At 40.1% G+C, this 27,177-nt stretch overlaps 1 protein-coding gene across 1 annotated transcript in view; it reads left to right on the forward strand.

Annotated features, from left to right (window-relative positions):
- Window positions 1-27,177, forward strand: part of CCDC68 (coiled-coil domain containing 68) — a 39,140-nt gene that overhangs the window by 7,505 nt on the left and 4,458 nt on the right. Inside the window, exons 2-9 of the mRNA XM_058676835.1 lie at window positions 2,199-2,323; window positions 4,449-4,535; window positions 7,694-7,834; window positions 8,537-8,662; window positions 10,820-10,948; window positions 15,912-15,994; window positions 19,552-19,657; window positions 20,883-20,966. Of these exons, the coding sequence (XP_058532818.1) occupies window positions 2,207-2,323; window positions 4,449-4,535; window positions 7,694-7,834; window positions 8,537-8,662; window positions 10,820-10,948; window positions 15,912-15,994; window positions 19,552-19,657; window positions 20,883-20,966 (873 nt within the window). The 5' untranslated portion in view covers window positions 2,199-2,206. The remainder of the gene's footprint in view (window positions 1-2,198; window positions 2,324-4,448; window positions 4,536-7,693; window positions 7,835-8,536; window positions 8,663-10,819; window positions 10,949-15,911; window positions 15,995-19,551; window positions 19,658-20,882; window positions 20,967-27,177) is intronic.

Here is a 27,177-nt window from a genome sequence, read left to right on the forward strand (position 1 = left end):
GATTTCTTGGATTTCTTGGTTGCTGGCTTCAACCTGGTCCTATGTTGACTGTCATAAGCATTAAGGGAGTGAGTCAGTGGAAGGAAGTTAACATTCTTTCTCTCTCCCTGCTAGTGCGCCTTCCAGAAAGAACTTATGTTTATATATTTTAAAATATGAAAACCTTTCTTGGTTCAGAAACTGCACCAGCAGGTCAGAAGGCAGATTGATTCACGGGCTGTGGTTTGCTGACCTCTACCCTGGCACCAACTCCCTCCTTCTGGTTCCCAAGCATATTACATATTGTGTCCATGGCTTCTTTCACTTCTAGCATCAAAGCATTGTTTTAGGACCAACACCTTAATCTGGGAAGGGACATCCAATGACGAAGAGAAGTATTTCCACTTTCATTTTGCACAAGCTGACTTTTTTAGTTGCTGCTGCCAAGTCATCTTCAGCACAGAAAAAATAGAAGCATAGCCGCTAAGAGGATTTTATAATAAAATGGGAAACTCTTGGCAAGCCCTGTGAGTTTCATTGAAGATTGAAGGATAAATGCAGGACTTGTGGTACTCCCACAAGCAATCTTGTTGTGAAGTGATGCAGGCAAACACAAAATTTCTTTCTGTTTTTCGTAAAATAGGTTGTTGCTAGATCAAGATGGGAGTCCTGGTTTCCTTACTGGTGAAATGGAACAAACAATCCTATCTCATATATCATTATAGTCTTTTCCCCCTAATTCTTCCTCATAGAAATGTCAAGTGTTGGAAGAGTAGAGTGAACACATTTGCTCATCACACAGCTTCAATGATTACCTATATTTTGCTAAATTTATTTCTTCTCTGTCTCCACTTGCTCCTCCCAATTTTTAAGAAAAATTATTTGAAAGAGAGAAAGGAAAAAGTTGCCTGTCCATTGGTTCACTCTCCGAACTCCCTCAGCAACCTGGGCGGAGCCGCAACTGAGCCAAGCATCTGGAATTCAGTCTGGGGCATCTTGGTGGATGGCAGGATGTGCGTCATTGACCTTTCAGGCCGCCTCTCACGTGCCCGTGATCATGACACTGGACTTGGGAGAAATTCAAGATTTGAACGCAGGAATCCCAGTGTGGGTGAAAGCAACATCCTGACCACTGTGTCGGGCACATCGCGCCCTCTCTCTGTCAAGCACATCCACCCTGTCTGCTGTCTGAAAGCAGGTCCTAATGTATTCTCAGTTCACCTGCAACTATTTCAATATGTGTCAGTGATAGATAAAATATTTTCTAAGAATGTCATAATTATATTATAGTTATCAAAACTATAAAAATCCTGTAATGTCAGCTCTTTTCTAGTCTCCATAAAGTCATGATTCAAATAACATGCATATAGTGTAAATGACTATGGGTTTTCTGAGACAATTAATGACCATTTTTAGCTACATTAAGGTTAATAATGAACTCTGTTAGGTTAATAAGTTTTTCGCTAAACTTTCCTCTGGTATCGTTAAATTTGGTTCAAGATATTGCTTAGATATATTATTTCATAAGAACCTGCAAGTTATAGCCTTGTTAACCTAGAAATTCTTTTCAATGTAATAGAAGGAATTTATAAAAACTTCCCTTGAGGTTTTATTGTCTAGGAAGATGTTCAATAAAAGGAGGAAGTTTACATTTTTCTTTGTTGGATTATTTAGTTTTAAAAATTCTAATTAAGGGCCCGGCGGCATGGCCTAGCGGCTTAAGTCCTCGCCTTGAAAGCCCCGGGATCCCATATGGGCGCCGGTTCTAATCCCAGCAGCTCCACTTCCCATCCAGCTCCCTGCTTGTGGCCTGGGAAAGCAGTTGAGGACGGCCCAATGCCTTGGGACCCTGCACCCGCATGGGAGACCTGGAAGAGGTTCCTGGTTCCCGGCATCGGATTGGCGCAGCACCGGCCGTTGTGGCTCACTTGGGGAGTGAATCATCGGATGGAAGATCTTCCTCTCTGTCTCTCCTCCTCTCTGTATATCCGACTTTCGAATAAAAATGACTAAAATCTTAAAAAAATTCTAATTAATAATGGCTTTAGGTGGTATTGCTTTTAAATTAGATGATTGTTGAATTTACAAATATAGACTAGTGATTTATAATTTTGATATTGTATTTGACTACAACAATAACTTCTTCAAGTTTATGAGACATATTTTCATGCAAGATAAAGTCTGGTCTGCTAAATGGATGTATGTTTTTCTGATGCTAGGATTCACAATGACAGCGGTAACGGTGACCACGGAAGTCTTCCCAAAGGGCAAGACAGAAGAGAATTCTGCCTGGTATGATTCCACATCAGCTCACATTATTGAAGAAACAGAATATGTGAAAAAGGTATGTTTAGCACAATGGTTTTTTTTAAGATTTATGTATTTATATTATGCATTTATATTGGAAACACACACACAAACATATATATATATATATATATATATATATATATATATATATGGAGAGAGAGAGAGAGAGAGGAGGAGAGACAGAGAAGATCTTCTGTCTGCTGATTCACTCCCCAAGTGGTCATGTCAGCTGGAACTCAGCTGATCCAAAGACAGGAGCCAGGAGCTTCCTACAGGTCTCCCACACGGGTGCAGCCTCCCAAAACTTTGGGCAGTCCTTAACTGCTTTCCTAAGCCACAAGCAGGGAGCTGGATGGGAAGTGGGGCAACCTGGATATAAACTGGCACCCATATGGGATCCTGGTGTGTGCAAAGCAAGGACTTTAGCTACAAGGCTACCAGGCTGGGTCCACAAGGTTGATTCTTAAAAGATTTATTTAGTTTAAAGAGTTACAGAGAGAGGGAGGGAGAAGGAGAGAGAGAGAGAGAGAGAGAGAGAGAGAGATCGATCTTCCATATGCTGGTTCACTCCCCAAATAATCGTAATTGCCAGAGCTGGGCTAGTCTGAAACTGAGAGCAAGGAGCTTTCTCTGGGTCTCCAGGGTAGGTAGGTACAGGGGCCCACGGCCAATACCAGGGAGCTGAATCGAAAGTGAAGCAGCCGAGACACAATTAGAGCTTGCAGGGAATACCAGCACTGCAGGCTGCTCCAACATGCTGGCGCCAGGGTGTGAATAGCTAAGATAAACTGTAGAAAGTATATAATGAGTTAAACCACTACTTGGGACACCTGTCCCCCAGGCACGAGTGCCTAGTTTGAATCCCAGCTCTGCTAGCTGGCTTGCTTCCTGCTAAGGCAGCAGATGATGGCCCATGCACGTGGTTCCCTACCCAGCCATGTGGGAGACCCAGGTGGAGCTCCTGGCTCCTGGTTTGGGCCTGGTTAGCTCCAGCTCGTGTGGGTTTTTCGGGGAGTGAACCAACAGAAGGAAGAGATTCTCTCGTTTCCCCTTTTTGCTTCTCAATTACATTTTAAAGCAGATGAATTCTGGAACCAATTGGTATATTTGGTCGTCTTCACGGCAGAACACTCCTTTGATCAAGGGCAAATTGGTAGCTGAGATGTAAACAGGTTAGTCATGCCTCTTGAGGGTATGAGCATGTTTCGCACCTAGAATGAAATGATCTTCCCTCACTGAAACTGAGTGATAGGAAAGAGGGTCCCAAACAGCAAACAGCACTTGTTTGTGCCACACTGGTCAGCCTGGCCTTCCTTACTCTTTTACGATGTTCCCTGAACGTTCCATGAGGGCTGATGCTGTGTTCTCAAGTGGATGTTCGTGTTTCCTGCTGAGCAGGTGCCTCCTGCATCCTTGCCCCTTGTTACAACTCAGGGGAACTATTGCCAAGGACTGCACGCTGCTATGTTACTTCCTTAAAAGTCTGAAGTCCTATGAGAATCCAAGATGATAAGGAACGCTGAAAGTATGTATTTTCATCACACTGACTGTTAGAACACAAGGATAAATTCTGACATCCATAGTTCATAACTTGTTTACGGCGATTAATTAAATCATTCCAGAGTGCTTTTCCATAGGTCACCAAGACATGGAGCATATATTTCATGCATAAATTTTTATGCTCTCCTCTTACTAATTATTGTGTAGTATTTAATAGCAATTATTTTGTGGTAATTACTAGTTAGCAATTATTTTGTAGTAATTGCTAGATTGTAATTATTTTGTAGTGATTACTAAATAGTAATTGTTTTATGGTAATTACTAAACAGTAAATTACTACTAAATTACTATATGGACAAAATAGGGCTAAATATGTTGCATTATGTTCTAATTACTCAATGATGATTATCTTGTAATGTTCTATTCTGTTAAGTGATTATATTTTAAGGTTTTCTTTAAAGGATTATAAAGATCAAAGGTTTATTTTTAGTAATCTAAACAATATCAGTCTAAATGCATATTGATTTTATTGCAGTTATTTATATCTGACATCAGAATATATGTACTAGTTTCCAGACAAATCAAGTACTTTTATTTAGTAGAGAGACAAATAGCATTTGGTACTAAATGTATTTGAAACAAGTGATTTCTTCCTATAGATTCGGACTACACTGGAAAAGATTCGGAATCAAATGTTTAAAGAGGAAGTAGGACCTAATAGTACGAACCACAAACCAAATGCAAAGGTAATAGATTTATCACCATTCTACTTGTGTTCTTTAAGAAAATTTGCACAAAACCATATAAACGTCATTTAAGTCACTTTTTGGAAATTATTATTTTTGAGAGTCCTAAACAATGAACTGGAAATTATTTTGCACCAATCAAGATGTCAACAATTATATTCATGAAATGTTTTACCACAAAAATAATTCAGAGGATCAGATTGGTTAAGATCTTGCCTGAATATTTTAAATTGTGATTACTTATCTAAAGTGTGTGGGAAGATATTGGCCCAGCCAGAATACATCCCAAAGAAAGATAAAGGCATAAGCTGTTCGTGTCACGTGGGCTTTAACAAGGACATTTCAAAATGATCATGGAAAGGGAAACTTAAAAGGTTTTATTTTTGTGCAAAACAATTTATTTGTTGTAATGAATATTTCACTTTGGTGTAAAACAATTTTGAGATGCATATATCCTTTTTTCATAGTTATGTGTTTCCACAGATCTTTGGCGGACCACTCAGGTGCATGGATTGCAAATTTAGTTTGCACCAAAATAAATTTTACTTCTTATTTCATTTTCCATGAACTTTCTGGAACACCCTCATAGACCTAAGGTCTAGCCATCAGCATTTTGACTTGTCTAGGTTATGCCAAGTTCATCTTCATGTAAGCCTAGTGTAAGTCTTAAGTGCGATCTGCTGTGTGCAAGGTCAGAGTACATCAAAGCATAGACTTAGTGTTCCCTGTGCATCCTCCACTACCAGTTAACACAACCAGTTTCCTGTATTTCTCAACTTAAGAGCCATCAAATAGTGGGAGAAGGTTATGTGTGGGGATGATGGAAAAAAGTTAAACGCTCAGTTTGCGCTATTTAAAATTATGTGTTAGTCTTTCAATAAATGAGTGTCTGGACACAGGAGTTTGGACGTGAGAGTGAAGGTCACTACTGCCAAGTTTATGTTACTGGGCAGGTATTTTGGGTATTTTATGGATGCTATGTAAAGTTATGACTTGGAGGAGATAACCACGCAGGTGTCGAAAGAAAAGTGGGACAAGGAGCTGGCATGGTGGCCTAGGGTTGGCATGCCACTCCCGGGGGCTCCTGCATCCCTGGTGGAGCACTTGCATGCAGTCCCAGCTGTTTCACCTTCCGACAAGCTTTCTGCTAATGCACGTGGGTTACAGCAAATGAAGATTCAAATAACTTGACTCCTGTCACCCACACAGGATTCCCGGAGGGAATTCATGTCTCCTGGCTTGTTGCTGATTGACTCCTGGCTGTTGCAGGCATTTGAGGAGTGAACTGATAGGTGAAATATCTCTTTGTCTCCTTTCCTCTCTCTGGCAGTCTGTCCCTTTCAAATAAAAAAATAGATCTTTAAGAAAAAAAAAGCTGAAAAGGAGGAATGAAGCGAGTCCTGACTTGAGGCCTGGCTTCATCCCAACCTCACACCACAGCAGAGCTCACCCAGCCTGATAGAGATGCCATGCTCAGAACCTGGGGTCTTGTTCCCTTCGAGGTGTGGCTGCCACACAGGAGCATCAGCCTCAGTGTCAGCAGAGACCTGTTAGAAGAGCAATTTGACACTCCACTCCAGAAACCTGGCTCAGAATGTGCATTTCAAACCAGACCTATCACCAACTTCGTAGGAAAGTTCTAGAAGGCCTCTTCTAGGATTTTTGTCATGATGAACCACAGCCAATAATTTCCCTTCAATGAGAAACCTTTAGCAAGTTAGAAACTTACTCTGTCAGTGGAGAGAAACAGTGTTCACAGGGGGTTTGAACCATACACAATGAATTCATGGCGAAGTTATGGCAAGGCAGAACGCTACCTACAGGCGGTGTGTTCCTTTTATTTGCTGTACCTATAAATGCAGTCAGGCTATTGCAGGGGCGAGGACTAAAGTGGATCACTTGGATTCTCATTCTATTTCTGGCAGTTAATTTAAGATATAACTTGAGTCTTATTGAATTCTGTCATCTTTAAACTCTTCATCCATACAAATTGTGGTGACCACTCTTGTTTATAACCTAGCACGTGATAGGTGCTTTATCCAAGTACAGGCTGTTATTGTAATTGCAGGGCATGTATTTTCCATCATGATTTCTCTACCAGGAGATAAACTGAAAGACAGAAAAGTGCAGATGAACAATACGCAGGCAGGGATGTTAGATCTCCCACAAGCCGCCTAACCTTGGGCAATGATCCTCAATTATTTTTTCTGTAAAATGGATGGTTAAATTAGATGATTTCTAATGTACTTTTCATCTCCACAATTCTGATATTCTAGGTAAAGTTTATTTATTTGTTATTTATTTATTTAAAAGATTTGTTTGTTTTTATTGGAAAGGCAGATATACAGAGAGAAGATAATAGAAAGATCTTCTGTCCTCTGATTCACTCCCCAAATGGCCACAGTGGCCAGAACTAAGCCGATCCATAGCCAGGAGCCAGGAGCTTCTTCTGTGTCTCCCACGTGGGTGCAGAGTCCCAAGGCTTTGGGCCATCCTCGACTGCTCTCCCAGGTCACAAGCAGGGAGCTGGGTGGGAAGTGGAGCATTTGGGATACAAGCTGAGGCCCATATGGGATCCTGGAGGATGCAAGGCAAAGAATAAGCCACTAGGCTATTGTACCAGACCCCCAAGTGAAATTTATACTTGAATTTTTATTTTAGTGAACTCAAGTACATAGAATTATATGGCCAGTGATTTTCAGTTCTGATATCCTGGATGAGAAATGCAATATTCAGTGATTGTGGAGAAATATCATTAGCACTGGCTAGGGTATATTGTATCTACTAGGCCTTATGGTAGCTACGAGTCTGTAATGCAATATGAACAATTGCATTTATGTAACTTAGAATTTTTCTGTAAAAAACCTTGTCTTGTGAATATTATTTACTTCTTAGAACATTTTAACAGCATGTTGGGAACTAGGAGTTATAAATGAGATAGTTCTTTCTCTTTTAATACAAGAATCTGTATGTATTCAAGCAAATACAGAGCCCAACTACTTTCACTGTGTTCTCCACTGGGATTTGACATTCCAAAGACTTGTTTGTGCTGACTAGTTTGGTTTGGTATTTGTGAGAGTGTGTGATCGTTATTGCTGTGCAAATGTGTCGCAGGCAGACACAGTGAGCTTTGCGATTTGCATGTTTGTCCGTTTCAGCACGAGGGAAGCATTCAGAATGGCTCTGACTCAGAAGTGGACCTCACTGGCTGCAGTTTGGACTTACTCAGGGAAAAGGTGAAAAGAAAGGATGTGCAGCTTTTGGAAATGAACAAAGAGAATGAAGTATTAAAACTCAAGGTATGACTACTGGGTGAAATTGCACACTTTGTGTTGCGAGCCTTGGTGGTAAAAGCATGGTTTGTGGACACTGGTGAATCTGCAGAGACAGAGAAACATCCCACACATGAATTGGCATGTATGTGGAAAAGCATGTTTATGTCTCACAATGTAAATGTCAGATTTTTTTCTGTTTGTTTTGGAGACTGCTCACATCATTGAAGTAATCCCACACAGGTTTTGGTTATGCTAGAAGATTATGTCCCAGAGATCCGTGGCTCAACACTGTGTGTGTATAGCCTACAAGTGTACACTGATACACTTACACATTGGTTAAAAGGGTAGATCTCATATGACCCATTCTGATCACAACAGATTTTGAAAACCTATTTATTTAATAAATACTAATCGCAAACGTCATAAATTGGATTAGTCTATTACTGCATTCTTTACATCTTCCTTTTTGGGTTTACATTACGTGCAATTGATTTCCTGAAAGGCAAACCTTCGTAGCCATCCTTGATGATTTCTTTACATTCTACTCTTGAAGGGCTTCTGACATTTATATTTTGCTGCCTCTAAGGCTCCTACCTCATGTCAATTCTCCTTCGAGAAGACACATCTTGCAGTACTTTTGTGGGCATCAATAATAAAAGGCTGGCATGTAAGTGGGCAAGCTGTGGGGCTCAGAGGCATTCTTTGAAGGTTGATTTTGTTTCCTAGCTGGAAGCTTCCAGAGAGGCAGGCGCAGCAGCCCTGAGGAATGTAGCCCAGAGGTTATTTGAAAACTACCAAACAAAAGTTGAAGGTGCAAGAAGAAAGCATGAGGACGATCAACACTCACTGCAGGTAGGGACCTGGCAGCCTATCTCCTGGACACGGAGATGGATGTGAGGCAAGCAATGGGCAGGTGACAAGACGGGTCCGAGGACAGGCCGGGGTGCTTCCCCTCACCGACAGCCCAGCACCACATGCCACCGAGCTCCCGTGTCACTGTTCTCACGCAGTTCCCACGGGGCACAGGCTGCCACAGGCCTTTGACCAAATGGATCCAGTTTGAGTTCTTCTGCCTTTCTGGCCTAATTTTCTCTTTCTGGATTGACAGAGCTGGTCCTATGGGTTCCTTCTTTTTTTTTTAGTTCTAGAATACATTCTTAAAATTAAATAATCAATAAAATATGTATGTGAATATATATTTAAAAATTGTCTAGTTTTACATTGTCATGTGTTTACATATAAATAATGAATATAAAATGTGTATACATTCATGTATATACATTTTTTGAAATCAGAAGTTGCGGTATTAGGTCTAAGACAATGTTGAAAAGCGTATGAGGGTGCATCCAGATGTTCACAGGAAAATAAGTTAAGAGATGAATCTGTGTGAAAGGGGTGTGTTTGACCTAGAATTTGAGATGTTAAGACTTCCTCATCCCATCTTGAGGGGCCTGGGTCTGATTCCTGCCTCCCATTCCTGATCCCAGTTTTCTGTCTCTGCAGACCTTGGGAGGCAGCAGTGGGGCTTCCACTGGTTGGGTTTGTGCCAGTGAGGTGGGAAGTCTGGATTGAGTTCCTGGCTCCCAACCCTTGCCTCTACTTGGTCCTGACTGGAACAATTATTTGAAGCATGACCCAGTAAATGGGGGAATCTGTTTCACAAATTAAAAAAAAAAACCATAAATTCATATTGATCCAAAAAAACTGAAATCCAGGCACAATTTTCCTTAGAATATTTATTTTCTCTGATATGTAAAAATTATATATATATATATGTGTGTGTGTGTGTGTGTGTGTATATATATATGTTTATAGGGCACTATGGGGCATTTTCCTACATATGTGCTTTATGTAATGTCCATTCAGGGTGAATATATTATCTCTATAAATTTCTTCATGGTACAAACATCCATAACTTACATTCTAATTTTTATTTTCTGTGGAGAAATACCCAGCACATTGAGGTTGTCAGGAGTCATCCTACTGTGCAATGGAAGTTTTTGAGGCTTCTTCCTGTTGTGGGACAAGATGAGAAAGAAGTACTGTGTGTGCATATGCGTGTGTGCATGTGTGTGGTGAAACTCACAAGACTAAACAGTTGCCAGGCAAATGCCTTCTTGGTGGGGCTGCTGGGTTTCTGGCAGCTCAGGCCTTGGGAAGGTCCCTGGTGGACCACAGTAAGAAAGCCACTGCCTAAAGCTGACACCTGTCATGCCTTGGGCTCCCATGATGCTGGTCACAGACTCACCTGTGTGCCAGGTGCAGATGAATCCTGAATCCATGAAGTGACTGGTGGATACAGCTGACAGCTGCACTGTGTGTGGTGCTGTGTCCACGGAGACAATACGCACCTGTTACTATGAAAGAGGCTCAGCTCCAGGCTGAAGTGGCCTGGCAGGAATGACCACATGGTGTTTTCAAGGGAAGTCAGACATTCTAATTTTTTAATGAGACCTTGATTTCGGTTAAATTGACATGCAGCTATGTGTGTGCATGTCAGCTGAGTGTCAGTTGAAACCTGCCCAGTGTGGTTGATGGACTGCCAGATGGACAATGCACTTCTATGATATTTCAGCACAACTCCTGCTGTAGGTTATGGAGTAACGTCATGACTCATAGTGATAATTATTATGCTCTTATGACATTTTCTGATTAAAAATAAAACATTTATAGTGAACATCTAAACCTTTCTTTCTAGATAATTGAGAAAAAAGTGAAAAAATATTGTCTTAAACTAGCATCTCTTTTTCTTATGCCAATTCAGTATGTATATTTTGTGGTGACAAATGTGAACATTATAGAAATAATGATTACATATTATCAATTTCCTACTAATTTAAATTCGCAGAGTACAACAGATGTATGTTGAGGAAAACTACCACCAAAGAAGTAATTTTCTGAATCAGTGTGAATTTTCAATTTGGGGGGCTAATTAGAAATTTCTAGAAGAAAATTATGTATGTAAGCTTAATAAAAATAAGAGTCTGATAACTGCTTTTCTGATCAAAGGTTAACAAGCTTGAAAAAGAACAGAAGTTAAAGCAACATGTTGAAAATGTGAATCAAATTGCTGAAAAGTTGGAAGAAAAGCAGAGTCAGATCACGGAACTGGAGAGCCTTGTACAGAGAATGGAAAAGGTCAGTCCCTGGGGAGATAAGACCATTTCTTCCAGACAGGGATAGATGGAGAATGAACAAAAACACCATTGAAGTAAATACGACCTTACACGAAGTGAGATGATATCAAGTGGAAGAATTTCTTGCAATACTCGGTGTTAGCAAGTATCCAGTAGCATTAGTTTCTGCCCTGACACACTAAACATGAGCTGCATTATGGTTATCAATTTAGTTCTCGGCAAGGGTGTGTAGTCACATCATTTGCTGTCGCTTTCTCTATTTGGTTAACTCTGTGTATCAGACAGGAAACGTGTGAAGCTGTGAATGGAAATTATGAAAAAGATCACCAAGTTCTCCCACGAGGAATAGAAGTACAGAGGACCCTGCAAGTCGTTAACATTTTGAGCTAGTGTCCCATCCATGCCTAGCCACCCAGATTCACTTTGGATTTGTGAAAGCTTGCAGCTGCACCCAGAGAGGCTTTTCCCATTAAAAAGAGCCTAGAGCAATTGGAGCTTGCACAAGAGCAAAAATAGAACAAAAATTATAAGAAGTTTCCCACTGTGTTTCTTTAAAAGCCTGACAAACCAAACACAAACAAAAGGCAGACACATAAATTTAATTTTGCAAGCCTTATTTAGAATTTTAAAGAGAACCATTATATTTTAAGAACAAAACAAATGGAAAATTTGCAACTCTGAATTCTGGTAGATATGAATATAGGTGTTGACAACTAGGAAAAAGTGCCCAACACATTTTTCTTCTCATATTATTGTATTAATTCTGATTTGCCTCTGCTCTTCTCAGCCTTAATTTGTTTTCTGATTCTGTCTGTCTCATGTCAATTCTGAAATGTCATGTCAGATTCCCTGTATGTCAGTGGTATTCAAATATCTTAAGAAAAAGGAACCTTAAGTAGTATTAAAATATTACCCAAGATTTCAGTGTTTTTATTTCTATGAATTTGGTTGGGTTTTTCATCAATATGGAGTTCTTTTGAGGAGATCTCAAGACTTTAAGCTCAAACTTAACTGGATCTCATGACAAGAGCATAGTTATATCTGTACCAGGTGGTGGGACAATGCTCGTTAGGTGGAATAAATGAGGTACAATGTCCTTACTTAATTGGATTATCCAGATATGCCAGTTTATAATTATGCTGTTTGGGACAAAATAATATTTTATTGACTATTTGGTGGTAATAGAATACTTTATTCTGTGACACATAGTTTAATAAAGATAGCAGAAAGAATGCTTGCACTTAGAAAGGAAAACAGTTTTAGAAACAGCTCTGTTTAACTAAACAACTTGATTAAGCAGCTTGAAATTTAAACTTAGATTTGTGATCACTCTATCTCAAATCCAGTAACACTAGCTGCCTCCCAGTGCTTGAAAACTAATCAAACAACACCAGCTCCTTAAGAACTGTGGAAGATGGTTTCTATTTCTAGTTCCCCTGGGGATCTGTTCCACATGAATGCACCTTGGAATTCTGGGGATTGTTGAGGTGGTCATTTCTCAGCAGGTGTTTGAGCCTCCACCACATGCTTCCCCTAACGGGGAGTGGAGGCTCTGTATGCATTTGAAGATAGAGCAGGCAGAGTGATGTTTTTTTTTATTATTATTATTTTTCAAAGATTCTTTCATTTTGAAAAGGTTACAAAGAGAGGGGGAAAGAGAGAGAGAGAGAGAGAGAGAGAGAGAGAGAGAGAGAGAGCTCTTCCATCTGCTGGGTCAGGTTGAAGCAAGGACTTTACTCGGGTCTCCCACACAGATGTCCAGGGCCCAAATGTTTGTATCATCTTCCACTGTTTTTCCCAGGTCATTAACAGGGAGCTGAGTTGAACGGGAAGCAGCTGGTACATGGGCCACGCCTACATGGAAAGCCAGCATCTCAAGCAGGGGTCCTCCTGTCACCCCACAATGCCAGCCATGCATAGCCCAATGTTAATGTGGAGATGAAGTCAGTGGGCCTCAAAAGACCTCCTATATCTTTTTTTATATGCCAGGACAAAATTCAGCGGCTTAGACACTAGTAGCACATTAGGAGACCTTGTGGCCTAGCTTCTGCCTTAGTATTGGCCCACAACTTGGCCTGTCAGCAGGACCTCTGTGACAACAGGAGTGGACGCTCCTCGTTCAGCAGGGCCAGCAGCAACATGCCCTGTGACTTGCTCTGGGCATCTCTGGAAGGTGGAATTAATGCAATGCGGTGGAGGAGCAATGTGCAAGATTTTTTATAAATAGTATGTTTTGTTGAAAGATTTTATATTTAGAACAGGAATTAGCAGATGTTCACGAATACAGCTGTAAGAATCAAAGTATGGCACTATCTTCTTGGTCGGAGGAAGTTCTAAGAAGAGACATTAGAGAAAAATTTCCCGAGGTGGGGGCAGTGCATATCAGATGAGGGGGGGAGCACCGAGCCTTTGCTTTAAAGTGGGAAAAAGAAAGAGTTCCATTCACTTGAGAATAGAGATGCGTTCTGCAATGCATCTTCATTTCCCTAGTCTCCACCGTGCAGTACCTCTGGGAGAATATATATATATATACTCATGTCTATCTATGTATGTATTTATCATGTATTTTGCATGAAGGTCGCTTTATATCAGAGAGTGTTATGCTATTTGTCCTTTTAGAATTGGCTTATTTCACGGAGCATACTGGTCTCCAGTTGGGACCATTTTGTTGCAAGTGGTAGGATTTAAAAAACTGTTAAATATACTTTGACAAGAAGATGCTAGATTTTCTAGCATTGCTTGTACCTACAATGCTATGACACACTTAAATAGCAGACTGTTGGATTTGTACTGAAGGACTATATTAGTGTAATAATATTGGAGGAAGCGGTGAGGTGAGAATGGGAAGGAAGGGAGGGGAGGTATCTTTAGATCTATAAAACTGTATCGTGGAAAATAATATGAAAAAAGAAAAAAAGGCGTGTGTTCCAAAAGGAAGTGGAAATAGACAATGAGCACCCACGGCCATGGCTGTGGGTGCCCCAGGAGAAGGCTGCCCTTGCTCCTCCCTGGGGTAAGGCCCTGCTCCAGTGAAGAGCCATTAGTGATATGAGGTCTGGTAATGAACACATTACTTAAAACCTTCCCCATCTGTCGCGCCGTAATCATGAATGCAGTGAGAATGAATTCCACACACTGTGGAAAGGCAGCACGGATGCCCAATAAGAGTGTTTTAATATGGCATATGTTACTTTTGCTGGCAGTGCAATTCCATTGCATTGTATTTGTTTCTAGAGTCATTACTACTGTTTTAGAACTTGAAGGCACTTTAAAACCACTTAGTTCTTCCCCTTTGTATAAATGGCCATGGCACGAATGAGAAACCATTCTCTAATCGTCCAGCCTCTGCTTTTCGCCGTGCCACTGTCTTCTCCCAGCTGGGTTTTTCTCACTTGCTCATGGGCTAAATTGGCTCCCACTGTGGCCATTAGGGGGCAGGAAATCTCAAGCTCTCTGGAGGCATGCCTGGCTGCAGTAGGCTGTCTGCTGTGTGGGGTTGCGAGCTGCCCTCTTTTTTTGGAAGACACTGTCCGAGAAGCATGAGGTGATGTAATGATTTCCTGGGTTGCAAAAGAGGAGACACATATCAAGTCCAAGCCCATCACTAATCCAGATCCTGATCTCCTGGACTCCTGGTTAGGAAAATCCATTAATCAAGAGCAATTATGTTAGCAAAAACATTGTTAAACACTATTTCCCCTCATCCTGTACACTGAAATACATTACCTTCGATGTGTTTCTTTGAAACCCGCAGCATCATCATAAGCCTGTGAGCTATGTCTGTGATCCTTCAGAAATAATTTGAATACAGCATGGACTGACTTGAGACAACTTCTATGTTGCAAGAATGCAACAAGATAGTTGAGAGAGTATAATTTCAAATGGTAACAGAACACAAAGGTAAAAGGCTTCCTATATATTAAGGGCCAAGTATGTGCCATGGAACCAGGGACACCTTTCATGTATGTTATCTCTGACTGTCACAGCACTTCATTATACACAATAACACCCCTAATCAGGGATGTTCAGAAAGTTAGAAGCACGATTAACACGAATATAGAATGAGTACATGTAGGATTTTTATTTACACAATGTGTTGAGGAAACTGGTAAGGCAATAAGGTTAGATTCAATAAAATATTTTTAGAAACAGGCTCTGTCTAGGTTGCCAAAGGAATCTAGGATAGAATGACTAGATTAGATGATAAGTTGCTTAATATTTCCTAGGCAATTCAATTATAATTTACAGGATTATCTCTCTACCAGATAGAAATCCACAAATTAACATATAACATCAGAGAGTCTGAGCTTTAAGTAAATAATACAATCTATCACAGGGAAAGTCCCTGAAAACATTAACGTTCTTGGGTTAGATAATCAAATAATGAACTGATACGGTATAAAATATTTTATGTGACTTATTGTACACTGTTTTTCTAAGTTTCTGGTTAATTTTTCCTGAATATGATAAGATCCAGAGAAGTTAAAACCTTGGTTAACATTTCCAAAGTAGATTAGTCTATATTCTGATGAGAACATAAAACATTGCTTTGTATATCACCCATACAAATATAGCAGCAGGTGATTTGAAGCAGTGTTGTAAGTAGTTTCAAAATATCTTCTCCAATCAGTTTCTTCCTTTTTGTTCTATCTCCTCCCCTGAGTCTCTGACTTGACAAGTTGCATCAGCCAACCAAAGTTCTAAATTCCTATAATGGAGTGAGGACAACTGCTCTTAACTTCTCACTGAGCTGCTTGTCAAGTACCCTGAGACATGTCTGAGTAGACTCCCACGACATGGGTGGTAACCACTTTCAAGAAATTAGCTCTTCAGGTCAAGCTTTGTTGCTCACATTACAAGAAGCATCTTTTACAACAGCTTGCAAGAATGCTTTGCCAAAAGCACACATGTACACACACACACACACACACGCTAAAAAACCCATCTTCTTTTTCTCCCTTTAGGAAAAAAGAACACTACTGGAAAGAAAACTGTCCTTGGAAAACAAGCTACTGCAACTCAATTCCGGTGCTGCGTGCACTAAAAGGTTTGAACATCTATCTTCTAAGTTCAAAGAAAATCCTGGCATCTTTCCTTTCCATTGGTACTCTGGCAGAAGGTTGTGACATCCACCCTCCTAACCCTCCAAGAAAAGGCATGAAGGCAAACTCAGAAGGGATTTTCAGTACTGGGCTTCCCCTTTCCATCCACTGAGGAGCAGGATTCATGAGATCTGGGGGGAAGTGTGGAAAGATTAATCCTAAAGGGTGGCACCTGATGGAGCTGCTGGAGAGGTCTCCCTGCCCCCAATGAGTCTGTCTTTGTTAATGAGTCTCTTCCACAGTGGTGTTAAAAGGGTTGACCTGCCAGTGGAATTCTGTGGACTCCTTGGTTCTGTAGAGATGGAAAGAAGATTTATGGAAAACATGCTTAGTTCTTTGGACTTACCTACAAATACTGATGCTTTCTAAGGAGCCTCAGTCCTTTGTATGCAGCAGGCAGAAGTAGATGTATCAAAATCACCATAGTTGCTTGACAACTCAGCTGCTATTAGGAAAATTACTACGGTGCATCAAGTATTATGTATACTAAATTACTCTTATGTTTCTGTTTAATAATTTATATCACATTTTATGAAATTTTTGTTCTCTTTTTGCATTCTAAGCTCAGCATAGTCATTGTATCTTCGTATTAATCTTATAAAGTTAAAAGTCAAGCCTATTTCAAGATTGTACTTTGGACGTCTAGGACAGTTATTTTCTAGTTTCTAGGAAACTCTCACATGCTTAGAATGGGGAAATTCTTCCTGTCATTTATGCAATATTATATACTTAAATATCCCTCTTTCTGAGCCTTCTGGTCTCCTCCATGCACTTCACTGTCTTCCCTTGTTGAATCTGTGCTCACATCTTACGTGCTGCGCCTTCTGTTTGCTTCGTGCTCATGCATTTCTCACCACAAAAGACCTCGTGCAGAAATGAGCTGACCCTTGCGGTTGCTCATACATTTTTGAGACATACTGAGGCACCAATAATTATTAATTTATAAAATCTCCCATATGAACTGCCTATGGTCCCAGACTGCTAGGATAGTTTTGTAATACTGTACTGTCTGTAGAGAACGAAGGAAAAGCTGCAGAAAGTGCCCTTAGATCTTGGTATCACACCTACTTCTAATTCTAATTAAATCTTTGGGTTACTTTTGTTTCTTACATAGAGCATCTTTTCCATTCAGTAGAACTACTAGTTTGTACAATGTGCCTCTGAATTAGAGTTCAGGCAAGTCTGTGCCTGGAAGTCAGTGCGGGTCTCTCCTGTGAGTGGCAGGAACCCAGTACTTGAGCCATCATCCCAGAGCACACGTTGGCAGACAGTTGCGTGAGCGGAGTCCCCAGGGCTTACATGAAGCCCCCTGATGGGGGATGCAACTTGGAGGCTGTGCCAAATGCCTGCTAAAGGTGGGGCCCTTGGTTAATCCATTTGCTGTAATCAGTGCTGTTCAGCCTTAAGGGGGATTCAGGGAAACATTTTACCTTCATACCACACAATCAGCATCCCTCTATACGGGAGCAGGATTTTTCATAGCTCAAAATAAGCTGTAAGATTCCACTAACATTATTGCCTTCCTCTCTTAATTGGGAATCCCGTGTGGGATATTTCATATTACCAATGTCTGGAAAATGTGTCATGTTCCAGAAGTAGAATCTCTAGGTATGTGACACAGTTTCAGTAGCTACTTTTACTTTCAGCTTTTTTCTTTTAATCTCAATATCTCGTTCTTTCTGTTTCTTTTGGAATTTTCATTTCTATAAACAGCATGCTACACGAATCCATAGTAATCTAGAAGTAGTTGTGATACCAAGATCTAAAGACACTGAGAGGTAACCCAGAGGAAACTCAGGACTCCTGGCTTCAGATTAGCGCAGCTCTGACCGCTGCGGCCACTTGGGGAGTGAATCAACAAATAGAAGATATTCCTCTCCATCTCTCCTGCTCTCTGTATATCTGACTTTCCAATAAAAATAAAATAAATCTTTAAAAGAAGTGTAGCCCAGACAATTCTGCGAAGCTGTGAAGTTTATTGAGGAGGCAGGTAAGCAGACCAACCAGGTGGGCTCAGCTCTGTTTTCCTTCAGAGTGAACCCGAGGTGAGGGTTTCATGGGTTTTTATAGAAACAGTGAGTCATGCAGCTGTGAGAACCAGGTGAGTTGGGCAGCCATGAGAACAATGGGTGAAGTAAATCTTACAGTATCAATTCATGACACCGAGAGTTATTGGTAGGGATGTTACATCTTGTGCTTCGACCCAAAGAGCAGGAAGTGGGCAAAGCATTTTGTACAAAATCATTAAAGAGCAGGTGAACAGACTTATACAGGCCTGAACCAAAGTGACTCCATTTTTGTGATCGGATGTCACAGGACATGTTTTTAGGACACACACACTTTATTTGGGCACTCGTTCTCTCATCATTTTAGGCCTGCTCTTTTGCTTCTCAGGGCGCTTATTTGTTTTTCTCTATTGTCCTAGATCCCATGTCTTATCCACTTGTAGCACTCCTGCCTCTTCCTCTCTGTAACCTTCTATGACTCAACTGAACTGATCCACATGGAGTTTTTGTTTTAATACAGATGTTTCCCCAAACGTTAATCTACTTTTTATTGGATAATTTTCGGTGTGTATTGGTTTTGGTTCTTAATTACTCTTCTATTACAAAAGTAATACATGCCCATTGATTAAAAAAAATAGCAGCAATGTTTAAACTGCCTCGTCCTTGCACAATGGTTGATGTGGATTCAAAATGTTACTTGGGATTTGAAGAATCTAACATCGTGACAAAAGGTAGAATTGTCAAATATAGGAAGTAAAGCAAAAATTAAAAAGACAAACACAGGCAGTTACAACATATAAAAACATACCATTGAAAACTGATGAAAAGTCTCCATTCCTTCTTGTGTATTCTGACCTCACTCTCCACGTGTGATTGGGGGTGGGATTAGAGAGCCACCATCCTCTGGCTCACTCTATCAAACACTCATGATGCTATGGGCTGGGCTGTAGCTGAAGGTGGGAGCTGAGCGCTCAGTTCAGGTCTCAGATTGGGTGGTAGGAGCCCAATTATTTGCACCATTACTATTGCCTTGCAAATTCTCTGCTAGCAGAAAGCTGGAGTCAGGAACAGCTCTGGGTGTGGAGCCCTAGTGCTGTGTTGTGCCATGTAAGCATCTTAATGACTGGGATATCTGAAATTTGATGGATTCCGGGCCTGTGAATGTTTGTAGACAAGGTAATTTAGACATGTAAGAGTTTCACCCCAATCAGTCCAATCTGATTCGGTTATCTATTGGAGGAAGTCACAGATAGTTCGAAGGGAGATTTGACATGAGTTGATATTGTCATTCAAGTTCGTATATATGCAAAAGAGAGGCTAATTCTTAGCTGCTTATCTTCAAAGGTCTGTATGGCATATGGGGCTTGGGAAACCACCTACCTGATGCTCAGTACTGCTGGGTGTATGAGGAAGGCCTGGCATCACAGGCATAAAGAAAAAGCAAGAAGAGGCACCAGGAGCCATCTTCCTCTCTCCCTTTTCCCTTGTGTTCTCAGTTGCCAGGATCTTCAGGTGGAGATTTCTGTTCTGCAGGAGCAAATTTCTCACCTGCAATTTGTGATTCACTCCCAGCATCAGAACCTGCGGAGCATCATCCAAGAGGTCAGATTGATCAAGTGCATTTTTCTGGTCAATGGTGTGCTTATACCATGAAGGTTAAGTACAAGTGCCTTGGCGGGATTTTCAAAGCAACAAAACATGTCTCCTCACTGAGATATCCTTTTTGCTTCCCATGCAAAATACCCTACTTTTTAGTGCCCTCTCTTGTCTGTGATGCCAATACCTGTTCTTGGCAAAGACTGTTTGCAAAACTGTCCTTAAATGCTTTTATTAGACATTTCAATGTTTTTGTAGAATATTCTCAGTCAGAAAATGTGTGTGTTTCTTTGGAAGATTTTGTAGGTCGGAATGAACCATGTTCATGACATTATCAGCAGGAAGTTCATTTAGAGGTGTTTTAGGTAGTGTATATCCCAGCTTTTCTTTTCCAGGAACATCCTGGCAGCCAAGAAAGCAGAGGTAATTGTGATAGCACCCAACTAGATGAATACTGAATGAGTACTAAAGATCTACCTCAAAATTTGTATTGATCTGTTTGCGGGCATACTTTAGATTAAACCCAGCCTCCTCTTATTGCTTTTTACTCATATTTATTTCCCAAAGAACTCTTCCCAGCTATTTCCAGTAAATTTCCCAGCATAAACATAGCATTTGCACTTGCTTGGGTATGATTTCTCCAAAGGTCCAGGGAATCAAATGGTGAGATTTGAGAGTCAGCAGGGACCTGGAGAAGAGAGTGCGCAGCACCCCACACTCAGCAGCTAAGAAGCTGCGATCCAGAGTAGTTCAAAGGAAGGCAAAGCTACTAATGTCAGAGTTGATTTCAGAGTTCATGCCTTCTGCTCTCTGCAGGGAGCAAAGCCTCTTGGAAAAGCACGCTCACTGTGTCTTGTGGTTGGTTGACAAGATCTTCTCCTCTGGGCACGCCAGCAGCTGTGTCTGCAGGATGCGACCATGAAGCTGCAATGATGATGGAGCATGACCAATGCCCATTTTCACCTGGGAGATACACTCTTGCTTGATTTAGCAGAAAAATTATTTATCCAAAGCTTAAAATATCTCCCTGTGCCATCTGAGTGCTTAAAAGCCCAGGTGCCAGGGCGACATTCTACTTTCTGTAACCTGCTGCATCTGGATGATACTTTCGGGATTTTATATTTTTAGTTGTTAAGCATCATGTGACCTCAGGAAGTTGTATGCTTTCTGACTTCGGTAACTATTCTCTATGGACTGACAAGATTTTTCCAATCGTGTTTCTAACTCTTAGATGGAAGGATTAAAAAATAATTTAAAAGAACAAGATGAAAAAATTGAAAGTCTCAAAGAAAAAGTTGACATACTTGAAGCTCAGGTAAGGAGGACATTGATTGGACATGTGTGTGTGTGTGTGTGTGTGTGTGTGCCTGCCTGTGTGCTGTGTGACAGCATCTCTGAGGGTGACTACGTGGGAATGAGCTTGTGTGATTGTGTGTGACTGATTGCGTCTAAGTGTCATTCGTGAATTTTTGTGCATGCATCTGTTTATAAATGAGTGTCATTCGTGAATGTGCGCATCTCCTATGCGTAAGAAACAGCTTGGGGAGATGTGTTTGCAATCATTGTTAAATTACTGTTGAGCATTTAACATGATTTTATTATTACCTTACTGCTGCCATTGACATTAAATACATGTATTAGATAAATGCTATTAAATAGTCGCTAATATTTCCTCCAAGCTTTCTCAGATACTTGTTTTACTGTTACCACCTGTCTCTCATATGGACTTGAATTGGAGCATGGTCAAGGCCACTTTGATGTTAATTCCATCTCCTCAGAAGACCAGGCTTCTCATCTATTTTTGTTTCTTGAACTATTTTGTTCCTGCCCCAAGAGGTTCTTTCTCCTTCTCCACCTTCCATGTGTATCACAGCCTTCAGGCTGCCTCTGGGCATTCTTTGACTTTCACTGTGTAAAACTTCACATTCTATTTTCTGATCCATTGTAATGAATCCGTTTTCTTCCAGCCCACTCAGTTCTCCTTTTCTCAAGAGTCACTGCCTGGTTTGCAGTTGCTGGTCTGGACTGGCAGTAGCCTTGACTGGCATGAAGTTCATGGCCTCGCAGGCCGAGAGTGCAGCACTTCTGAGGACTGCATGGCTGCCTGTCACTCAACTTGGTACACCACTTTGCCTTCCTCATCCACTGCCTGGGTCTGGTTGTCATCTCTTCCTTGTCCCTCCATGTTGTCATTTTTTGCTGTTGCCTTTCCCAGAGCTGTGCTGCCCTGTGAAATATGGAGGTGCTCTGGTACCCATGAGAAACCCCCTGCGTTTTCTGAAACTCCTCACTCCAAGGGAGAGCCAATGGAAGCTGGTTCTCAGAGCAAGCACAAGGCCATATCATTCCTTCTAACACCACGTTCTATCTGCTTTACCTGAATAGAAGCTACTTATTCATAGGACACAGAGGTGGCCAGTATTTTTACAGCTTCAAGTTTTTAGCTCTCTTATTTTTCTGGCTTCCCAGAGAACCACTTTTCTGCTTTAATGCTGGAGGAGAGAGACCCTGAACTCTTCCTTCTTTCCGTCCTCAGCCACCGCACACTCTAGGGGATTGTTGATTTGATTGAGAGATTGCTCACAGCTTCATACGGCTGAAAATGCACTGAACATGGAGTGATTGGCTCAAAATTGCCATTTACTCAAGTGCCCAGTAATGGCTGGTTAATTTGTGTCAGGGGACTTCCAGATTAGATACTTCAGGATGAATTGGGGACTCTTCATTCAAAGAAACGCTCTGGCAAAGAAAACAGCTCTTTGCCATGTCTCTTACTTAGTGGTTTTTGAGGAAAATTAATTGGATGAAATAGTTTATATCATTACATATTTTATCAGATGTTAATGTAGCTTGTGTTGCTTTTGTTTTTACATAGTTTTGTTTCATATAAATTGGGAAAACTTATAAGCAAATAGAACAAGAAAATTACTCCTAAAGGTATTTTCCTTGGGTGCTACAGACTCCGCACAATTGCACACATTTCCTTGGATATCTGTGTCTATCGTATACCTGTGTGAACCTGTTAAAGCTGTAGTATATATGTGACAGAAAACTGTGTCTATTGCATTCTATCAAACTTTTGTTAATTTCACTCATTTGTTCACGTCACTGATTATGTAATTATTTTCGCAAGTATTTAAGTAGGCACTAGTTCAGGCACTGAATTCAGGAAGCCAGTGGTGAACAAAACAGATAGGAGATCTGTACTCAGAATTACTGACTAATCAACGCAGTAGAAATATTCATTTATGGTGACAACTGTCCCAGTAGCGTACCTGTCTCTTTTGGCTCCACAACATGACTGCTGTAACTAGGATGCCTCTGTCATAGATTTTAGCTGGAGAGTTTGTTTAGACTTGACAGTTTTTTCTGATCTTTTACTTCTTTCTAGTTCTAGGCTCTGGTCCTGCCTGATGAAGTGCCAGTTCTCTATCATAGGGTGAAGGTATTCATAGGACTAGTACGTTTGGCTCAGTTTCATGTTCTTTAGTTGTTTCTGTGTTCATACACACGTGTGCACACACAAAATTGTCCTAAATAAACTGGCAACTTAACCCAGACAAGCCTGGATCTTCTTATTGGCCTTCTGATCCAATCATCACGTCAGGAAATTGTACATAGCCTATTGTATTTTGTTTCAGCATTCAATATTTTGCTTCAGCATTCAGCAAATAATTGCTGACTCACATTGGAATACGGTGCAGCAAGAAATGTGTGCTTCTCTAGTGGAAACTTCTTAAATGGCGACAGACTCCACAGTGATTTTTGTTTATCTGAAAAAGGAGATTTGAGCTGAATACAGTGCTTCTTGAATGCATGTTGTTATTTATTATGAATACAAGAGAAATTAGTTTATCCGATCTCACATTTCTCTGCTTACATACCTCCAATCTCATTCATTTGTTTTTTAAATATAATAAATATCATTTATAAATCTATAAGCAGGATAGGCTGATCGCATTCATGAACAGTGGTCGCCAAAGCTTGATAGACTGTTTCTAACCGTCAACCTTCCAAACTGACTGCACCATTTTCTTATCCTTGCTAAAACCATTTGTCTGCTTTCAGTGTGTTACATACTTAATTTTGTCTATTTTTAAAAGCTACTTCAGGAGAAAGTTAATTCCTATTGTATTTGCAAGTTTGAAATGAGATTTATGGAAGTTAAAAAGAACTTGTTCAAAATCAGTTAGCTAGTAGGTAACTGAACTTCAGTGTACGTGGGTTTGTGCATGTACCTCTTCCCATGCTGCACAGCGGCTGTCTATCGATAGGCTGGAATGTGTGTGCACAGTACCCATTTATGTGCAGATACATAGACGTGCATGTGAATTATGCATATACTATAGAAACAGTGCATGTTTACGAATTAATATTGTTAAATTTACATGATTATTTATACTTGTTTTAGGCATTGTACCAGCAACTATATTAAATATTTTTAAAATTTTTGCTTTAAGTTTGCTTTTTTCTGTTAATCCCAGCTTGGTTTTAATTAACCCTTGTTTATAGAGGATACACTTGACTCAGTCGACCAACTTTTTAAAAAAATCTTCAAGTCTCACAATCTTCTTGTAAAAATCATCAGCAAATTTTGTTTAACTGTTGAAAAATATATTTACCTCCTTTCTACTCTTGCATCTTTCATCAGCTTAATTTACAACGCTGCCATCTATTTTATATTTTATGCATCTCTAGCTTCTGCACTAATGACCTGTTCATATGAAAATGAATAAACAAAAATTACTCCATTTCCTAAGCTTTGAGGATGATTCTGCTTTACTGTATAATCACCAGAATCCTGAAATTTGATTTCACTCTTAGAGTTTGTTGGGGATAGATCGAGTAGGCAAAAATATGTTCTTTTGGAAAAGGAAAGCAGTAAATTCCTTTTGGGCAGAGCCATACTAATGGCAGGAATAGTCAGGCCAGCTGTTCGTCACTTTAATTAGTGATGCAGTACAATTAATGCTTATGTCTGTGATGCTTAAAGGAAAAACAGAAAAGTAAATGAGTAAGACTAAATACCTGAGTCTGATGTATGACATGTGTCAGCATAGAATTTGAAATACAGTTGAACAATCTCTCATGCTTATGTGCTACTTGATGCTCAACAGTGTAAGAAAGTGGAAGTATATTTTGGAAAAAAATTCAAATAGTTTCTAAATAATATTTCTGTTACTTATGTACTAGATTTATCTCCCTTATTGAGGAACACTTTTATTACTAATTTATCAAATTGTAATGTATCCCCTGAGTAATACTTGCATGTAACTATTAAAATATCATGGAGAGATGATGGATGGGCCTGTAGGTGGCTTTATTCTTTAGAGAATACTCCATGCAGAAGCTGGGGGGCGGGCGGGGGTTGTGATGGGGCAAAATCCCGTGCTTCAGGAGATCATCAAGTTACATTACAATGACTTGCAGAGTTTGGAAATGACTGAACTCAATCTATAAAGTGAAACAGGATCTATGGCATTAGGTATCAGCAAATTTTATTCTTCCTTTTTCAACAAAAAATTTTTTTACATTTTTATTTATGTATTTTGATTTTATTTAAGAGGCAAAGAGATCTTTTATCTGCTGGCTCATTCTGCAAATGTTTGCAACCATCTGGGTTGGATTAGGATGAAAATCAGGGACCTGGCACTCAATCCAGACATCTCCACAGAGGTGTTATGGAGCCAAGTACTTAAACCATTTACCAGTTTCCTTCCCGAGTGTGCATTAAGTGTGCAGGAAGCCGATACCTGACACGGAGCTGGCATTTTAGCAAGGTGCTTCAGTATGGAATGTGGGTAGACCAAACTGTCTTAAAGCCCTCTGAGTAATGTTAGTATGCAGTCAAGACTAGAAATACTTCTGAGGCCATTGTCCTCAAAGTGAATAGGCCTTGGAATTATTTCAGGAGTCACCCAATCCACATCACAAGACCACCCTGGATTTCTGGTTCAGCAAGAGTGGTTGAGAGTGTGGGTTTGTGGTTCCAGCAAGTTCCCACATGATGTTGACACTGCTGATCCCAGGGCCACACTTCAAGAATGGTTGTCTCAATCTTTATTCTCCCTGCTTTTCTACACAGCCCCATTTCATTTCATTTTTAATGTTCAGGTTAAGTCTCCAAGTGTACTTAGCTTTGTATTCTGATCACACTGATTTCTCCTTTTAAAATCTCTTATTCAGTAATTAATTATGTACCACTTATGGCTTATTGAATTGCTTCTATTTTCTTGTATTGTTTAGTATCCACATGCTTGTAGTATCGCTTCAGCTATAATGTTCCATCTGTGTACTGAAAGAGATCCTATGTTCTGGTTCCTATTTGCAAGTCCTGTGGTCCTGGCTTGGAGTTGATGAGATGCAGGTGCTGAATAATAGAGAATGTTCATGTGTGAGTGAGTGACTGTATGTGAGTTTGTGTGTGTGTGGATGGTTGCAATAGATAAATCATGGATTCATTTCCTATTTTTAAGTTTTCTGTTTTGTATGTATCATCCCAGGAGGTCCCTTCTGCAGTCACTGAATCTTTGTGTTTCTTGGGCATTGCCATTTACTCATATGTAATATTAAGGTGCTGGGTTAATTCCTCTGGTTGTAGAGAAAAATAACTCATTCTACAGTACCATGGGAAACCTTCTCAGTCATTTTGATTTTTGCTAACTTCGTTTCTTTAGTAAAAATTATGAGTTGGCTGGGCACTCATATTTAGTTACCTTTCTAGTTCTCATCAAAATTCCAATGTCTATTTCTGAAACTCAGTATCTTGTTGTTGGCTTATCCCAATGCAAGAGCTTACTCAGACCATCACAGTCTTAGAAAATACTGTTTAAACTTGAACTATCTGATTCTGTGTAAGACCTTAGTTTTCTATCAGGCATTGGTGCTGCTGTATTCTTGAAAACCTCATTTGCCTCTGTCATCATTCTACCATTCACCTTTTGATCCTAGATTTTTCTATCCAGGTGTAGTCTTCGAAGATCTCTGGCCTGGAGGCAACTAGTAATTCAACTTTTCTCACAATCTGTCACTGTTTTCAACTCCGACTTCTGAGTGCTGTGAAGTGAAAATTACCTGGCTTGGCTGTATTGCAGAAAATTAACTAGATCTGGATTAGGGACCTGACTTACCACTGAATTCTTTCATGATTTCAACCTTCAGTTATAAAAGCAAAACACAGACTGAATATCATAACCATCTTCCTTGAAATCCTGAAACATATGCCAAACATCGTTCTGAATTTTACCTATTTCCATCTTAATCTAGGCTTAGAAAGAAAATGCTAATGTTACACCCGATGTGTAGATCAGGAAGTTAGGCTTAAACAAGGCCAGAAAGCTTATAATCAGCAGTATTTGAATTATATAATTTATGCATTTACCTTTCCTTTTATTAGTTATTACATTATTTCTTAGAATTATGACAGTGCTTCCAGGTATAGACTATTGAATAATATTGAATAATTTAGAATATCATATGTTGTGCTATTGTATAATTTGCTCCTACTAAAGAAATGAAGAATTGTA

Source organism: Ochotona princeps, chromosome 18 (genome assembly GCF_030435755.1).
Source record: "Ochotona princeps isolate mOchPri1 chromosome 18, mOchPri1.hap1, whole genome shotgun sequence".
Classification (NCBI taxonomy): domain Eukaryota; kingdom Metazoa; phylum Chordata; class Mammalia; order Lagomorpha; family Ochotonidae; genus Ochotona; species Ochotona princeps.